This window comes from Microplitis demolitor, chromosome 1 (genome assembly GCF_026212275.2).
Source record: "Microplitis demolitor isolate Queensland-Clemson2020A chromosome 1, iyMicDemo2.1a, whole genome shotgun sequence".
NCBI lineage: Eukaryota > Metazoa > Arthropoda > Insecta > Hymenoptera > Braconidae > Microplitis > Microplitis demolitor.
Genome location: NC_068545.1, coordinates 2804456 through 2818468, shown reverse-complemented (window position 1 = coordinate 2818468; position 14013 = coordinate 2804456). Strand labels below are relative to the sequence as shown.

The 14013-nt window shown below is 30.3% G+C and overlaps 1 protein-coding gene across 1 annotated transcript; it reads right to left on the bottom strand.

Moving 5' to 3' along the window:
- Window positions 1-10192: 10192 nt before the first annotated feature.
- On the bottom strand, window positions 10193-13676 carry LOC103570156 (uncharacterized). The gene is made up of 2 exons (XM_053737955.1): window positions 13655-13676; window positions 10193-11214 (listed from the first exon to the last, which is right to left on the bottom strand). Exons 1-2 carry the CDS (start codon window positions 13674-13676, stop codon window positions 10193-10195), a joined length of 1044 nt encoding a protein of 347 aa, XP_053593930.1.
- Window positions 13677-14013: the final 337 nt, after the last annotated feature.

Here is a 14013-nt window from a genome sequence, read left to right as displayed (position 1 = left end):
GTGTTTCAGATTTTTTCTGTTCTATTGTATTAACTTCATCCTCAAAAACTTAAAGATTTAAAAAAAGGGTGGGGAGAGTATTACTTTCAGTCCGATTTTCGAAATTCAAGTTTTCAGGAAGCTATTCTGACTATTTTCAGAGTGATGTCTGTTAATATAGTCATGTGTATGTGATTGATTTCGCGGTTGAGGTATGCAAGAGGGTTTCGTCAATTTTAGCCCTTTCCTCAGTAGTTTTTCATCTGCATTAAATCCGAAATTGTTAATTAATTATAAACAAGAAGTAACTGATAAAATAAAAACCATGATAATAATTAATTTATAGATTAAAAACAAAAGTATAATCTTTTAAAAACTAGCGATTGACTCCATCGAAGTGAATCAATAATTTTAAACGCATCTCATGCAAATAAGCACACCTGTATCAGGTGGATAACGCGAGCCGTTAGTTCGGGTATTATCCAAATTGCATTATCATCTACTGTTTGCGCGGATATATATCGACAGCTAGCTTGTATTTGTTGCAAAAGCCTCTCATCGCACATATAACTGTTCGATTGACGTAATTGCTTTGTCTGTGCAATTACGGAATTGCTTACAAAGTACAATCAAGTAACTACGTACCACATTCGATTTTGTAACGAATTAATTTTTAAAATCTAAATGATAAACAAAAATACACCCGCATTTATTTTATTTATCTCTGTTAAAAGAAATACTTAAGCCGTCGTGGTATAAAATTTTTTATTACTCTTTTATGATATAGGGGAGCCTGTGGCACGAAGGCCCCCTTAAGCCGGTTTTTTCTTTTTGTGGCTTTTAACCATAAAATTCATTTATTTTCCGTCGATATCGAAAGAATAAGTAGAAATTTTGCAAAAAATCGAAAAAAAAATTTGTTTTTTTTCTGGGGCACGAAGGCCTCCTCTCCAAAAAATTATCAACAAAAATTTTTTTTTTATTTCCCGTTAAGTTATGACCTTTATAATGTTTTTATGACGTTTTAGGCCAGTATGTGATGTATGAGGTAAAATGGACCATTAAAAAAAAAAAATTGTCACAAAAAAATTAACTTGACGGAAAATAAAAAAAAAATAATTTTTTCTTTATAATTTTTTTTTCGAGTTGTCCGTTTTGCCCCTCATATCACATATTGACTTAAAATATAATAAAAACATTATAAAGGTCATACTTTGACGGAAAATAAAAAAAAAAAATTTTACCTAATTTTTGAAGAGGGCCTTTATGCCCCAGGGGGGCCTTCGTGCCCCAGGCTCCCCTATTCTTTTATAATTAAATATCATTACTTGTGTTTTCTGGCATTAATTAATAGAAAATCGTTTGATCAGTCATATTTTTTGTAATGTACATCAATCAAACTTAAAGATAATTTTATGTTTTATTTTAAAAATGATCTATCGATTAAATTTGATTCCGTTCGATCAATTAGTTGGTTGTTATATTACACTACGTATTGATCTACGTACGGTTATGGAAATTTTTTATGTACTTCCATTACGTCCTCTGTTATAGATATAATTGTACAACGCGGATGATTGAATAATACAGCTTTGACATGTTGTGCGAACATGTTGAATTGAAAATAGCGCGTTTTTAATATACATTTATCGTACAATGGAATTAAAATGATTGATATGCTATTTACCGGAAGTTTTGAAAAAAATATTATATATCAATAGATATAGTAAATTTTTAATGTCAGTATTAATTAACAATGATATAAAAATATAAATGTTGAAAAAAATAAAAAAGTGAACATTCTACAGGTTACATTAAAGTAAAAATATCAAATTAGATTTAAATAAAACAAATGTGGAGATGATTCACGCTAACAGAAACATGGATTTTAAGTTTGGCGACAGTAGAACACTACCTGCGCTTCGCGTTCGAAATGTGCGATAAGATGTTTTTTTTCTATACAGTTGTATAGCTACAATAGGTATTTTTGAGAATTTTTAGTTTCCACAAACCCCTTATAGGAATTAAATTAACACATTCTTCAAGTTATTGAAATAATTCTGTGAATATTTTGCGAAGCGGATAAGCGTTAGTAAGCATACCCACATACTTCGCATTTGAGGCGTGCAATTAAACTAAAGATAGCATTTCAATAAAAAATTTTTCAATTTATACTACATTTGCACTTACATGTAATTTTATTTCATTTACACATAATCTATTTTTACGTTTTACTTGAAAAATACTTATCAGTGAAAAATAACTTTTTTATCACATAAAAGCGGTTTTACATTTTATAAAAAAATTTGAGCAAGCGGTAATTTGAAAATGAAATGGGAAATGAAAAGAAAAGAATCATCTCAATGAGAAGGTTACATGTACCTGAAGATCGGAACGAAAATAAAAAAACAAAATGAAAAGTAAAACATCTACTGGATCTAGATTTATGAAATTTTTGACACAGTTGCTAATTTGTCAGCGGGAAATTTCAGCCATTCCCAATTATCCCCTGTCGACTTTAAGCAGGCAAATTACATCAATTTTTTTTATTTTCGTTGCCGAAAAAACGTTCCACTCTTTAGGTACATAAGATTACAGTAAAATCTCAATACTATCAACACACTTCTGTTCAGGTCTGTTTCGTTGAATGAGAAATAAATTCATTTTTCCAACTCTTTTCTTCTCATTATTACTATTCATTGTTTGGTACTTGGAAACTTAGTCAGTGATTGTTTCAATCTCATCTTATAAGCTCGTCACTAAATGCGGCTTGCAAAAATCTTGCAAAATACCGCAAGTGCTCCTAAAAACTGCAAAAATAAGAGAGTTCTAGTGTATCCGAATTTCTATTCTCATATTTATTAGTTATGAATCATATCTATAATATATAAATATATATATATATATATTATATATATACATCGGTGTGTGTAAATGTTATCGTAGTAACTAAATGAAGTATTTGCGGAATGCATACTATATTTATAAGTTTGAATAAATTATGAATATTTCCTTTTCTTGAAGACTCGCGATTCCTTCTAACCGTCCATTATGTGTCAAGCAGTTTATAATACAGAGGGTATGTTAAGATCGTGGAAAATTGGAGATTCAAACGCAGACTACTATTCCGTTTATATTTCCGTCTGTGTGGTAGCTGCCTGATGATATTTCCGTCTTTCACATTTCAGAAAATACACGTTGATAAAATATTAACAACTCTTCTTTAAAAACGATTACCTTTCATTGAAAAAATATTTTTTCAGTATAATTCATGAGATTATTGACAGCTTATAATTTTTTTTAAGTTACTATAATATATTGTCAGAATATTTTTCTATTTCAATGCACACAAAGTTGCTTAGTCTTGAATTTTTTTTTTGTCGTTTCTTAAATTAGCGAGTTATTTTTGTATTCCATAGCAATTTTAATTTTTGGTGCAAATAGATTTTGATCAAGCACTTGAAGCATTTTTATTTTTTTTTTTTTACAGATAATCTGTTTTTTTTTTGTATAATATAATAATTATTATTCTCAGGTAAATAAAATAATGGGGTTTTAAAAATCAATGAAGTAAATATAAAATATAAAAGAATTATCAAAGTGAATAGTGTTCTATAATAGTGATACCATAAAGTTTCAATAAGTCGAGCTCGGTGCTCATGTACGTATTATACCTGACGCTACAGAACGAACTCAAAACTCGGTGACTGTGCAGCATTGCCTGGAAGGAGTGGTAAGCTTAAGGAAGTCTAGACGCAAGAAGATCAAAAGGTACCATTGAATCGGAAGTAACGTGGTCCCGAAGCTACGTCTTCGTAACTGGGACTTTCATAGAATCATCTATCGAGAACCCTTTCCTCTTTCTATATGGACACGTTCCATCGTACTCCGCTGCATATATCTTATTCGTCTTAACTCTATACCCTTCTACTCAACCGAAACTTCTCGCTCTCAGTTAAACTTGACTGAGTATTATACTGTTCTATATCTTCATACTAACGTACAAGAAATTTGTCGACTTTGACATTCAGTTTAAAATCATCCAACAGTAAAAAGACTTTTTTTTATTTTCACGTGAAAGTACTCGTAGATAATTCTATGCTACACATCTAGGAAGAGAAAATAATCTCTAAGCTTGAAGGTGCAGCAAAATGAAAGCCCATTTTTTTATATCTCAGCATATTATTTCTCCCAACCCTTTTACCGATTTCATTAGTCAAAATAATGTTCAATTATATTTACAAAAGGGATTTTGGAATGTTTAAAAAACAAACTTTTTTATAGAATTTGGAGGGGGGGGGGACATTCCATTTTTCTCCTTCCCCCTTTTTCTAAAAGATCTATTTTTTAAAAACGCAGTTAAATTTTCTAGCCCTCTCTTCCATCTATTTTTTTTTTTTTTTTTTCAATTTACTAACGGCCAGCTAATAATTTCGTTACCTTATTATAAACTTAGAAAATCTTTATGGCATAGTATAATTTTAGAAAAAAAAAAAAAATTATTTTCAAGCAACCTAGGATTATACAGGTATATAAGTAGTAAGTTTTGTACAATACAAACTTTATGACAGTTATTTTAGCATCAATACTAAATTTAATTTTTCTCAGTAAAAGAGAGTAGTTGAATGAAAAGTAGATGAGAAAATGGACAGATTAAAGCAATAAAGTATACGAACCAAGACGTTAGGATAAACGACAGATGCTGTAAAACAATGGACAGTATCACAATAGATTTAAGCGAACAATGGAAAACATGTATATTTCTCATTCAAATTCCATAAAATAAATGAATTATTAAAATGATAAATTTTAAGTGATTCTCCCGAAATTTCTTCAAATAATGTTATCTTACAATAAATAATAATTTAAAATGTAAAAAAAAAATTTAATAACGCGACGATGTTATGAAATTATAATAATATTTTTTCTGGCAAAATGAAAAATATATAGTCTCTTGCAAACAAACTAACATCAATGCAAATTTTGTCACTTTACATATAGAAATGGCAGAATATAGCAGCAGTTACATCCATTAATTTAAAATCTGTGATTTTGCTTTTACATTTATTCCTCTCGTACAATATACATAGTTCATGTGAAAGCATTTCAATTCTCTAGCGAGCACTTTGCTGATTAAGCGAAACTGTTAAATGTCAAAACTCATTCGCTCGCGTGTCGAAAAGAGAGACTGCAGTCATTTACCATCGCTACTTTTCTGAAGGCAAGTGATGTTGAAATTGTAGAACACGTCTACATTGATTATGTCTCGTTTACTTCTTCAATTTATATTAAAACGAAAAAAACTAAATAAATAAATATAGACATCAGTATTTTGGTAAAACGACAGCAGAGATCGTAACTATGGAAACGGGCAAAAGGCATGTCAAATTTATTTATTTATTTTTTTTCACGCTAGTCTGTCAAATACATACGGTCTTTTCGCTTTTTTACTTTCACAACTAAAATGTTAAATCTTTTCCCGAAAGTCTCTTAAACCTTTGACGAAAGATTGGCAAAACATTTTCAGCAGTACATGGGAAAAAAAAATTTACTAGTAAATTCAGTAGTTTCTACATAAAACTGTTAGCTCTTGTTCTTTATTTTTTATCCATTGGAAGAAAAACTGGGTGATACTTAGATGATTCCCCACCCTAATAAAACAACACGTTGCATCGACATCCTATTTCGTTTTCTATTACGTAAACGTCTGAGCCAAGCGATTTGTTTGCCCCATTTTTAAAGGTACGTTCTTTGGCACAATCTCAAAGACCGAAATGTTTTCTTCCATACAGCAATAAACCCAATGAGTACTTTATTCTTTTTATTATTTTTTCTCTCCTTTTACGTCTTTACGTTCTTCATCTACGAACATTTCCATCCCTTTTATATATAATTTTCTAAGTACTCAGTAGCTCGACTCCCATTTCATATATACTCAGTTCCCTCACACACGATTACGGAACGTAAAACACCAAACTAATATCCGAATTTTTGCGATTCTTTTCGATGGATATTGAAAAGATCGAACGATAAAGAAAGCAATCTTCCATATATGATTTTTCGACGCATAGTTTCTTACAATAAATATTTTTTAAAATATTAAATCATTTAAATAATTACGAGTAGTATTTGTTTATTACAAATAGTTATCATAATATTAATAATCAAAAGATCAACTCTTTGAGCTCAAAAACATTTTTATTTGTAAATATTTATATTCTTCAAGCACAAATTTTTTTTTCAAAATTATTTGGTACCACTTGACCGACCGGATTCAAAATTTACTTAGATCTAAGTCCTGTTAAGTCTTTTCGATTGCCTCCAAGTACATTCAAATCGGTTGATTTGTAAGTATTCTAAAGATATTGTCGGACAAAAAAGAGTTTACGTCCCTCAAAACGTTAAAATCTGATAAAAACTCGATTTTTGAGAATCCGATCGAAACTAATAACTTCCTTTTTTTTTTTTTATTTTAAATTTTCATAGCGGGAAATTTAGAAAAGTAGATTCATGCTGGAAATCTAAAATATTTGCTTTGCAATTTTCAGAGACCAAGCTATCCTTTAATTAATAAACTATGTTAAAAAAAAAAGTTATGAATACCGTAAAAAGTTGTGAATCTGTGTTAATTACAAATGCATAATTAATGTGCCAATGAGTATTTATACATAAAATATCATAAGTAATAACCTCATTTTGAATTGTCGTATTTAAATCTATTTATATTTAAAAATCCTCAATGTGCACATTGTTCATTTATTTTTTCGTTTATAAATTATTCAACTGTATGAAAATTTCAATTCGCTGCTGGCATAAATAGGTGAAGATTATAAGAATAATAAATTATTACGATACACTGAAAATAATTTTGATCATTATTTTATCTTATCACTAGTTCATATACAGAAATAGCTGTAGATGATTTTCTTTAGGATGATATATTAACTTTTCAAGGGAATAAATTTTTTATTTTTAACAATTATTAACTTAAATTGCCCAGTTTGCTATACAGAGTAATCGAGCCAGTCTCATCTTCTTACTCACAAAAGTAGATCGTTTATTACTTCTTTCCATTTGCCGAAAGCCCTAAGGCACCAAACAGTACGGCCAAAAGCGGAGTAGAGCAACTCTGGGCTCATCACCCGAGGCTTTTCTCCATCCTACATCTAACACATGGAAGTGGTTTCTCAAGGGGATGAGATAGGTATAGGTATAGGTATAGGGATAGAGATAGGTATATATATGGAAGTGAGAAAAAAATATAATGCAAGGATGGAATGAGTTTTACGGATAAGAGAGGATGAAAGAGTTCTAACGTGCTGCCTAGTTCGATGAGTGCTGTTACTTGCCTGATAATACCAATGGAGCGTGTTGTTAAAACTTACTCTCTTGGTTTTTTAATAATACACACAGACATACACACACTTGTACGCACGTGCGCATTGGAACACGTCCTCAGACTTACACATATTTAATATTTTATTTTACACATTTATTCATCTCAAACTTGAAATGTGCTTGTAGATAAACTTATGGATACGTTGGGTATGAGTATTACCTTTTTTAAAGTGAATATGAATATTGATTTTTGTTGAAATACACGTCTAGTCACACTTGAATAAAATTGAGCTTTTACAATTCACCAATAAAAAATCTTATTTTTTTAGTCTTATATTTTTCCTCGCTTTTATTATGTCTCGACTATAGTAACTATTCGTAAGCCTGTCAAATCGTTCACAAGGATTCAAATTTCCGCGTCTGTAGTTTGAACACATAAGTTGCTTTTTTTTTTTTTTTTTTAATATAAATATATAGAAACGAAACAGTTTTTTATGTGTCAAATATGTTATTTTAGAGATTAAAATACTTTTAAAAATAAGCACTCGTGCGAAATTCTTTGAAATGTCTTAAAAACATTTTTTCACTATACGTCAATTTATGCATTAGAATTATCATTTTTTAATAAGAAGGGGTGGGTTAAAATAAGACGTCATTTTTTTGGTCGGTATCCAGGTAGAAATGAGAAACCATTTTAGAAACAGAAAAAAATTTTTTAGGATGCTTACTTAAAAAAAAAATTTCTCGACTAATCAGCCATCAAGTTCAAACTTTAATTACCATCAAAGCATTTAAATCTACTTAAAACATTAATTGTTTGAAAGTAACCTGTTTTCATAAACACAAAAAATGCCTGATGTACAAAGTCCCACTAATGGTACCTTTTTAAAAACACTTGATCCAAATTATTGAGGATAAGGGTAAAATAAGTTAAACCAGTAGATGAGATGAGTATAAAGATAAAAAATAAAATGAAAAACAAAGTGTAAGTAGAAACAATAAAGAAGGTAGAGCGGGGTTGTGAGGAACTGGTTTCAAACGTTGGTGAATAGAAGGGTAGATAATTAGACAAGTTACCATCTCACCCTTATTTATAAGCTTTATATATTCTGTCTTACTTTCTCTTAAGCTATTTCCATCTCTATGTTTTCATTATACTAGATTCCTCCTTAATTAAATATAAGCACCAGTTCACCTAACCTCTTGAACCTGCTCTAGCTGACAACCCACACTAGCTATTTGTCTATACACATTTATACACACAGCAGAATTCTCATAGAGTGTGTACTGTAGATACCAAACATATGCTGATTTTGGTTGGTTTTCTATCTATTACCATGCGATAATTATAACAACACCATACAATGCTTAAATTGAATACACGTGAAACCACGTCAGCATCCTTCAACCAAAATATAGCTAACTACTCTACAAAATAACCGAATCTCATGCATCTGCAGAAAGAGACTGCATATATAGGGGAGTGAATGTTGAAGAGAGATTTGTAATGACGTGAGAGAGCGAGAGAGAATGCTACAGTACGCGTTTATTTGCATTAGAACGTATTAAACGATCGCATTACCATTGAGTAAAGGCGAACGATCGAATTAACGATCACTCACATGCGCGAGCGTGAAACAAGCATTGAATATTCCCGCGTTGTTTGTTCAACAACGTGCCATCCATGGTGTTGTATTTCATCAACCCGACATATACTACTCTGTTCTGTACTGTTCTGTTCATACGTTTCTCAATCCAATGGTAATACTGTTAATACTACTGTCCGTATACCGTATGCCTATAAATTTTCGAGTATTGTCAAACAAAATAACCACCTCTGATGAACTGATACTGGGTTAAAGGGAAGCTTGAATATTGTATGTAATTGTTTACTGAATTATGTAACGGACGAACATTGATGAGTGAAATTATGATATATTATAAATATATTTTTATTTCAATAAAGTTTGACTATACACTGAAAAAAAGATCTGTTTGAGCCAAAGATATCGTACATCTGGATAAAGCCGTAAAAAAGATATAATAAGATGGAGGTACCATTTTTCGGCAACTTAGACCCGGTTTTCGACACTTGAAAAATTCTAATAAAATAATTTATAAAAGACGCGATGACGTAATAGATTTTTAAAATGTATGGAAAGGTACTTTTATTACACTATTATGATGGAAATTTTATTTTATATTTTTTCATTAATTATAATAAAGTATTAAATGTCAAAAAATGGACTAGTGGTCACAAATGCTACTTCTACTCTATATTTGAGCAATTCAATTGCGCGAAATAAGGAATTTATTTGTGGTAAAGAAATAACCCATGGGTCATAATATATAGCCTCATCGAACCCAAGTAAGCCTTAATAATCCTCGATGAACCTCATATGAACCTAGTCTCAACTATGTAATTTAAATTCGATTACTATTTTTTGAGGCTCTTTGATCCCCATTTGAGGCTCATTGAGACTCCGTGAGCATTATTTAAGACTCATTAAGGCTTTTTGAACATTATTTGAGGCTCGAAATGCTTTTTTTACTCAGTGAGGCTGGATTGAGGCTTACTTGAGTTCGATGAGGCTAGAAATTATGACCCGGCCAATATCTGAAAATATTTGTCATAAATTAAAAAATATTTTTAAAGAAGCCACAACTAAATTCATTTATTTGAGACAAATATTCATTTTTTTCTGTGTAATTACAGTAGCTTGAATATCAATTAGATTTTTATTTATAACAATGAAATAGTATTCATGACAATTTATATATTTTGAAATACTTTTTATAAATGATTATCAGTAATAAAATTTTAGGATGATTGGTTGTTAAATTTAACGACCAATTTTTTTATAAAAATTTTCTGTTATTTGAAATCATTTGTGTCATTGGCCATTAATTCGGAATAAATTGGAAACAATATTATAGGACGTTTATCTTGATTTAATTGATTATAAGATAAAAATTTTTCGACAATAGGTCGATGACTATAAATAGAATCTAGTACTTTTTTAACGTATTGTCGATAGGGTGATGGGGGTTGGTGAACAGTTAAATGTGATTGACTAAGTTTTACTGCATTATTAATAAATTGGTAGTCGATGTCATTGTAAATATTTGATTTTTCTGATGAGTTCATTGATAAGATATGAATCACATGTTTATTACCTAATTGATCAGTACCTAAAATTAGCTGATGAGTTGGTGAAGTATCAGTTAAATTTTTAATGTCATCTTTTGAGTTTGGAGAAGAAGTTTTTGTTGAATTATCGACTGGTACCAATTCTTCTGTTTCATTGATATTTGTATTGAGCTTATCATTTTGTCCAATTTGATCTCTTTGCATCCTACGCCAAGATCGACTAAATCTTGTTCGGTCAATATGAGTTTCTTCTGTAACTGTCAGCTCTAAATTTGATGATTTTATATCATAAGGAATGTTAATATTTTCAAAGCCAAAGTTTAAAAAAGTAGTACTACCTCTTTGTGGTACGACAGTTAATAGAAGATCAAATCCGTACAAATCAGATGATGTATTATTGCGTTTGACTTTTTTTAGGGTCCATTTTACCAGTGAGTCTTTTTGGTTTAAACAAAGCTTACAATTTAGACATCCGTCTTGGCACAAAATCCACTGGCCATCCGGAAGATGATAAACATCTCCACTAGATAGTAATGCATTGTCTTCATTAGATAATGTTACTAGGGGTCCACCGTAAAATGGAGCTTCAAACAGCTTCTTGTACAGAATACTGTTAGATTGTGGTAGTGAAGATATTGTCTTGAATACGAACTCGCGGAGAATATATTCCCAGTATGGAGATTCATTAAATGGCAGCTGACTTGTTTCAGCAGTTCGACTACTACGCAGTTTTGTTGGCGATGCCTCTATTGAAATATAAATCAATACTAAATACTGAAAATAATAATTTAATATTGTCAATAAAAAATGTACGTAAAGGTCGAAATGTTTTTCACGCAACAAAAAAAAAAATTGGAATGTAAAAAATCTAATAGATGACTAGATTTCTGAAATGTTTCGCATATAGATGCTGATATGTCAGCCGAAAATTTTAGGCCACCCCCGATTTCCGGAACTAACCCTTTAGATGTCAAATCACGTGAATTTTTTTTTTCGTTTCACGAAAAATTTTCCGTTTTGCAGGTACATAATAAAAAGTACAACGGTCGATTTCATTGAAAAATAAAAATTTTTTTTAGTGGAATGATAGCATCGTTAAATTAATCGAATGTACTTACGGTGATTATAAAAAATAAAAATGTTGATATAAAATACATGACGCTTAAATGACTATACTACTTTATTGATGAGAGATGTTTTATCAGAGCACTGTGAAACTATTCTTGCACGCTTCATCTGACAAATGATTAAAACATGGTTGGATATAGAAACAAGGTAGCTTTGCACACACGCTTGAAATACGACACTTGTCATAGCTATCAAAGATAATATCATTACTGGATGCGTTAAAAAATGTCAACATTACTCATCAATCAATATTATCAGATGGTCTCAAATTTCAAATTCAATTAATAAGATAGCTCTATGTTACAATACAGCGATTGTAAATAAGTGTTTTTTTTTTTTTTTTATAGACAATAGAATCATTATCGTAATTTTTTATTGAAAATTATAAATTTGTTTAAAGAACATATTAATATACACTGCACTAATTAATCGTATTTAAGGATGTATAAGCACGGTAGCGAAGTAGAAATAGTTACTGGCTGAGGTTCGGTTAAGGTGAAGTTGCTTGATATTTAACGATTCATTGTAATTATTTAGGGTAGACTAATAAACGAATACCATTTTGTTATCATTATATTTCGACATACATATTTATTTCGGTAGTCTTTTATTCATAAAACTGAAAAATACGAAAAAGTGTAAATATGTATTAAAATTTTTCTTTCCATTTCTCTTTTTTTTTTACGGTATATATTGTTATTAGACCTCGAGAAATTCCATATCCGGCCAACTGAGTCGAATTCAAATTCAAATATAAATCAAATTCATTTTTAAACTAGATCGAATTCAAAGATCGGCGGGACGAATCTCAGGACTGAAAGACGTCACACTTTGTGTTTAAAAATTCTTTCGGCTCCACTGGGATTCGAAGCCACGCCTGACCAGTGATCAAGTTCGAGAGCTTGCCATTTCTTACATCTTTAATACTCGTACAGCCATCTTACTTGGAGAACTATAACTTATTCCAGATTTAGTTAAATTTATTTATATGTTAACGTGACAATCGATCTCTATTGGCCCTTAGTAACCCTGATAGGCAAGCTAGCAACAACCTACTGCTGCAATATATCGCTGAGTTGAACACAAAAATTGGCATTTTTATAAGTTGACACCAATCGGACGTCAACTTTCTGAAAAGTTGACATCCCATTAATTGACGGCGAGTTGCTTTCAATTTTCCCAGAAAGTTGGTGACAAGTTGCGGCAGTAAATTGTCGCCAACTTTCGTGAAAAGTTGACAGCAACTTGTAGTCAACAATTACAAGCTAAAGTTATCGTCAACTTGATCGCAACTGATAGACACCAATTTCTTGACCATGTCTTGCTATCAGAGAACGTTGGTATCTAAGTATGTCAATCGTAGGCTGTTAATTTTTCAACTAGCGGTTATCACAACTTTATCAAAACATGATTTCTTTTTTACCGCAAAAAGATCAGGATTGAGTGAGCAGAGCAATTAGAATAATTTACCTGTGCGAATTTAGCGTCTCATCGAAGAAATTGCGAAATCAAAATGACCTGAATTAATAGGTCTACGTTAGGTCCGTATAGGTCCACCAATATTAGCGTTAGGTCCCCTATAGTTTTTTTATAAATAATTTTTGAAATTTTGCAAAAAAAAAAATTTTATTTTAGCATGAAAAACTAAAGACCAATACGGACCTAATGATAAGGAATGCAAAAATGATCAAATTTATTGGTTTCGTTCTGATTGAGGTGCTAAAATGAAATTTTTTTTTTTGCAAAATTCAAAAAATTATTTATAAAAAAAACTATAGGGGACCTAACGATAATTTTGGTGGACCTATACGGACCTAACGAAGACCTATCAATTCAGGTCATTTTGATTTCGCAATTTCTTCGATGAGATGCTAAATTCGCACAGGTAATATTTTTTTACACAATTAAAAAGACATGCGCAACATTATGTATCATTTAATTGATACCTTTGTCTACTTTAAAAACAATTATAAAAAAAATTTCTAACAAAAAAATAAAAATAATCATAGATGGGAAGTTCTTCCGAATCAGATGACGTAATTCACAGCTGTATGCTACCTTGAGAGATAACATGCAGCATTATCTTAAATTTTATAATACTCTTTAAAAAAAATGATTGATTACTGACGAAATTTGGTTTAATTCGATTTTTGATGTTTTAAATTTGGATTTGACATTTTCTTATTTAAAATAGTAAAATAACTCAACTTAAATTACCTAAGATGAATAAAATATAGCACTAATTATATAATCAATTAACAATGCGAGATAAGGTCCATGACGTTCATTAATTTAAAAAAATAAATATAACATTTTAATGTCAAAATTAAGATTCTTTATAAAGCCAATCTTAATAAATTTAATCAAAATATATATACTTATCTCAAATATAAGAAAACGTAAATTTTATAGACTTA

Excerpts from the sequence above, each read along its gene's own strand:
- LOC103570156 (XM_053737955.1), bottom strand. The coding sequence starts at position 13,676 with ATGCTGCATGTTATCTCTCAAG. Across the intron at positions 11,215-13,654 it reads GCTGCATGTTATCTCTCAAG|AGGCATCGCCAACAAAACTG; the intron begins GTAGCATACAGC and ends ATATTTCAATAG.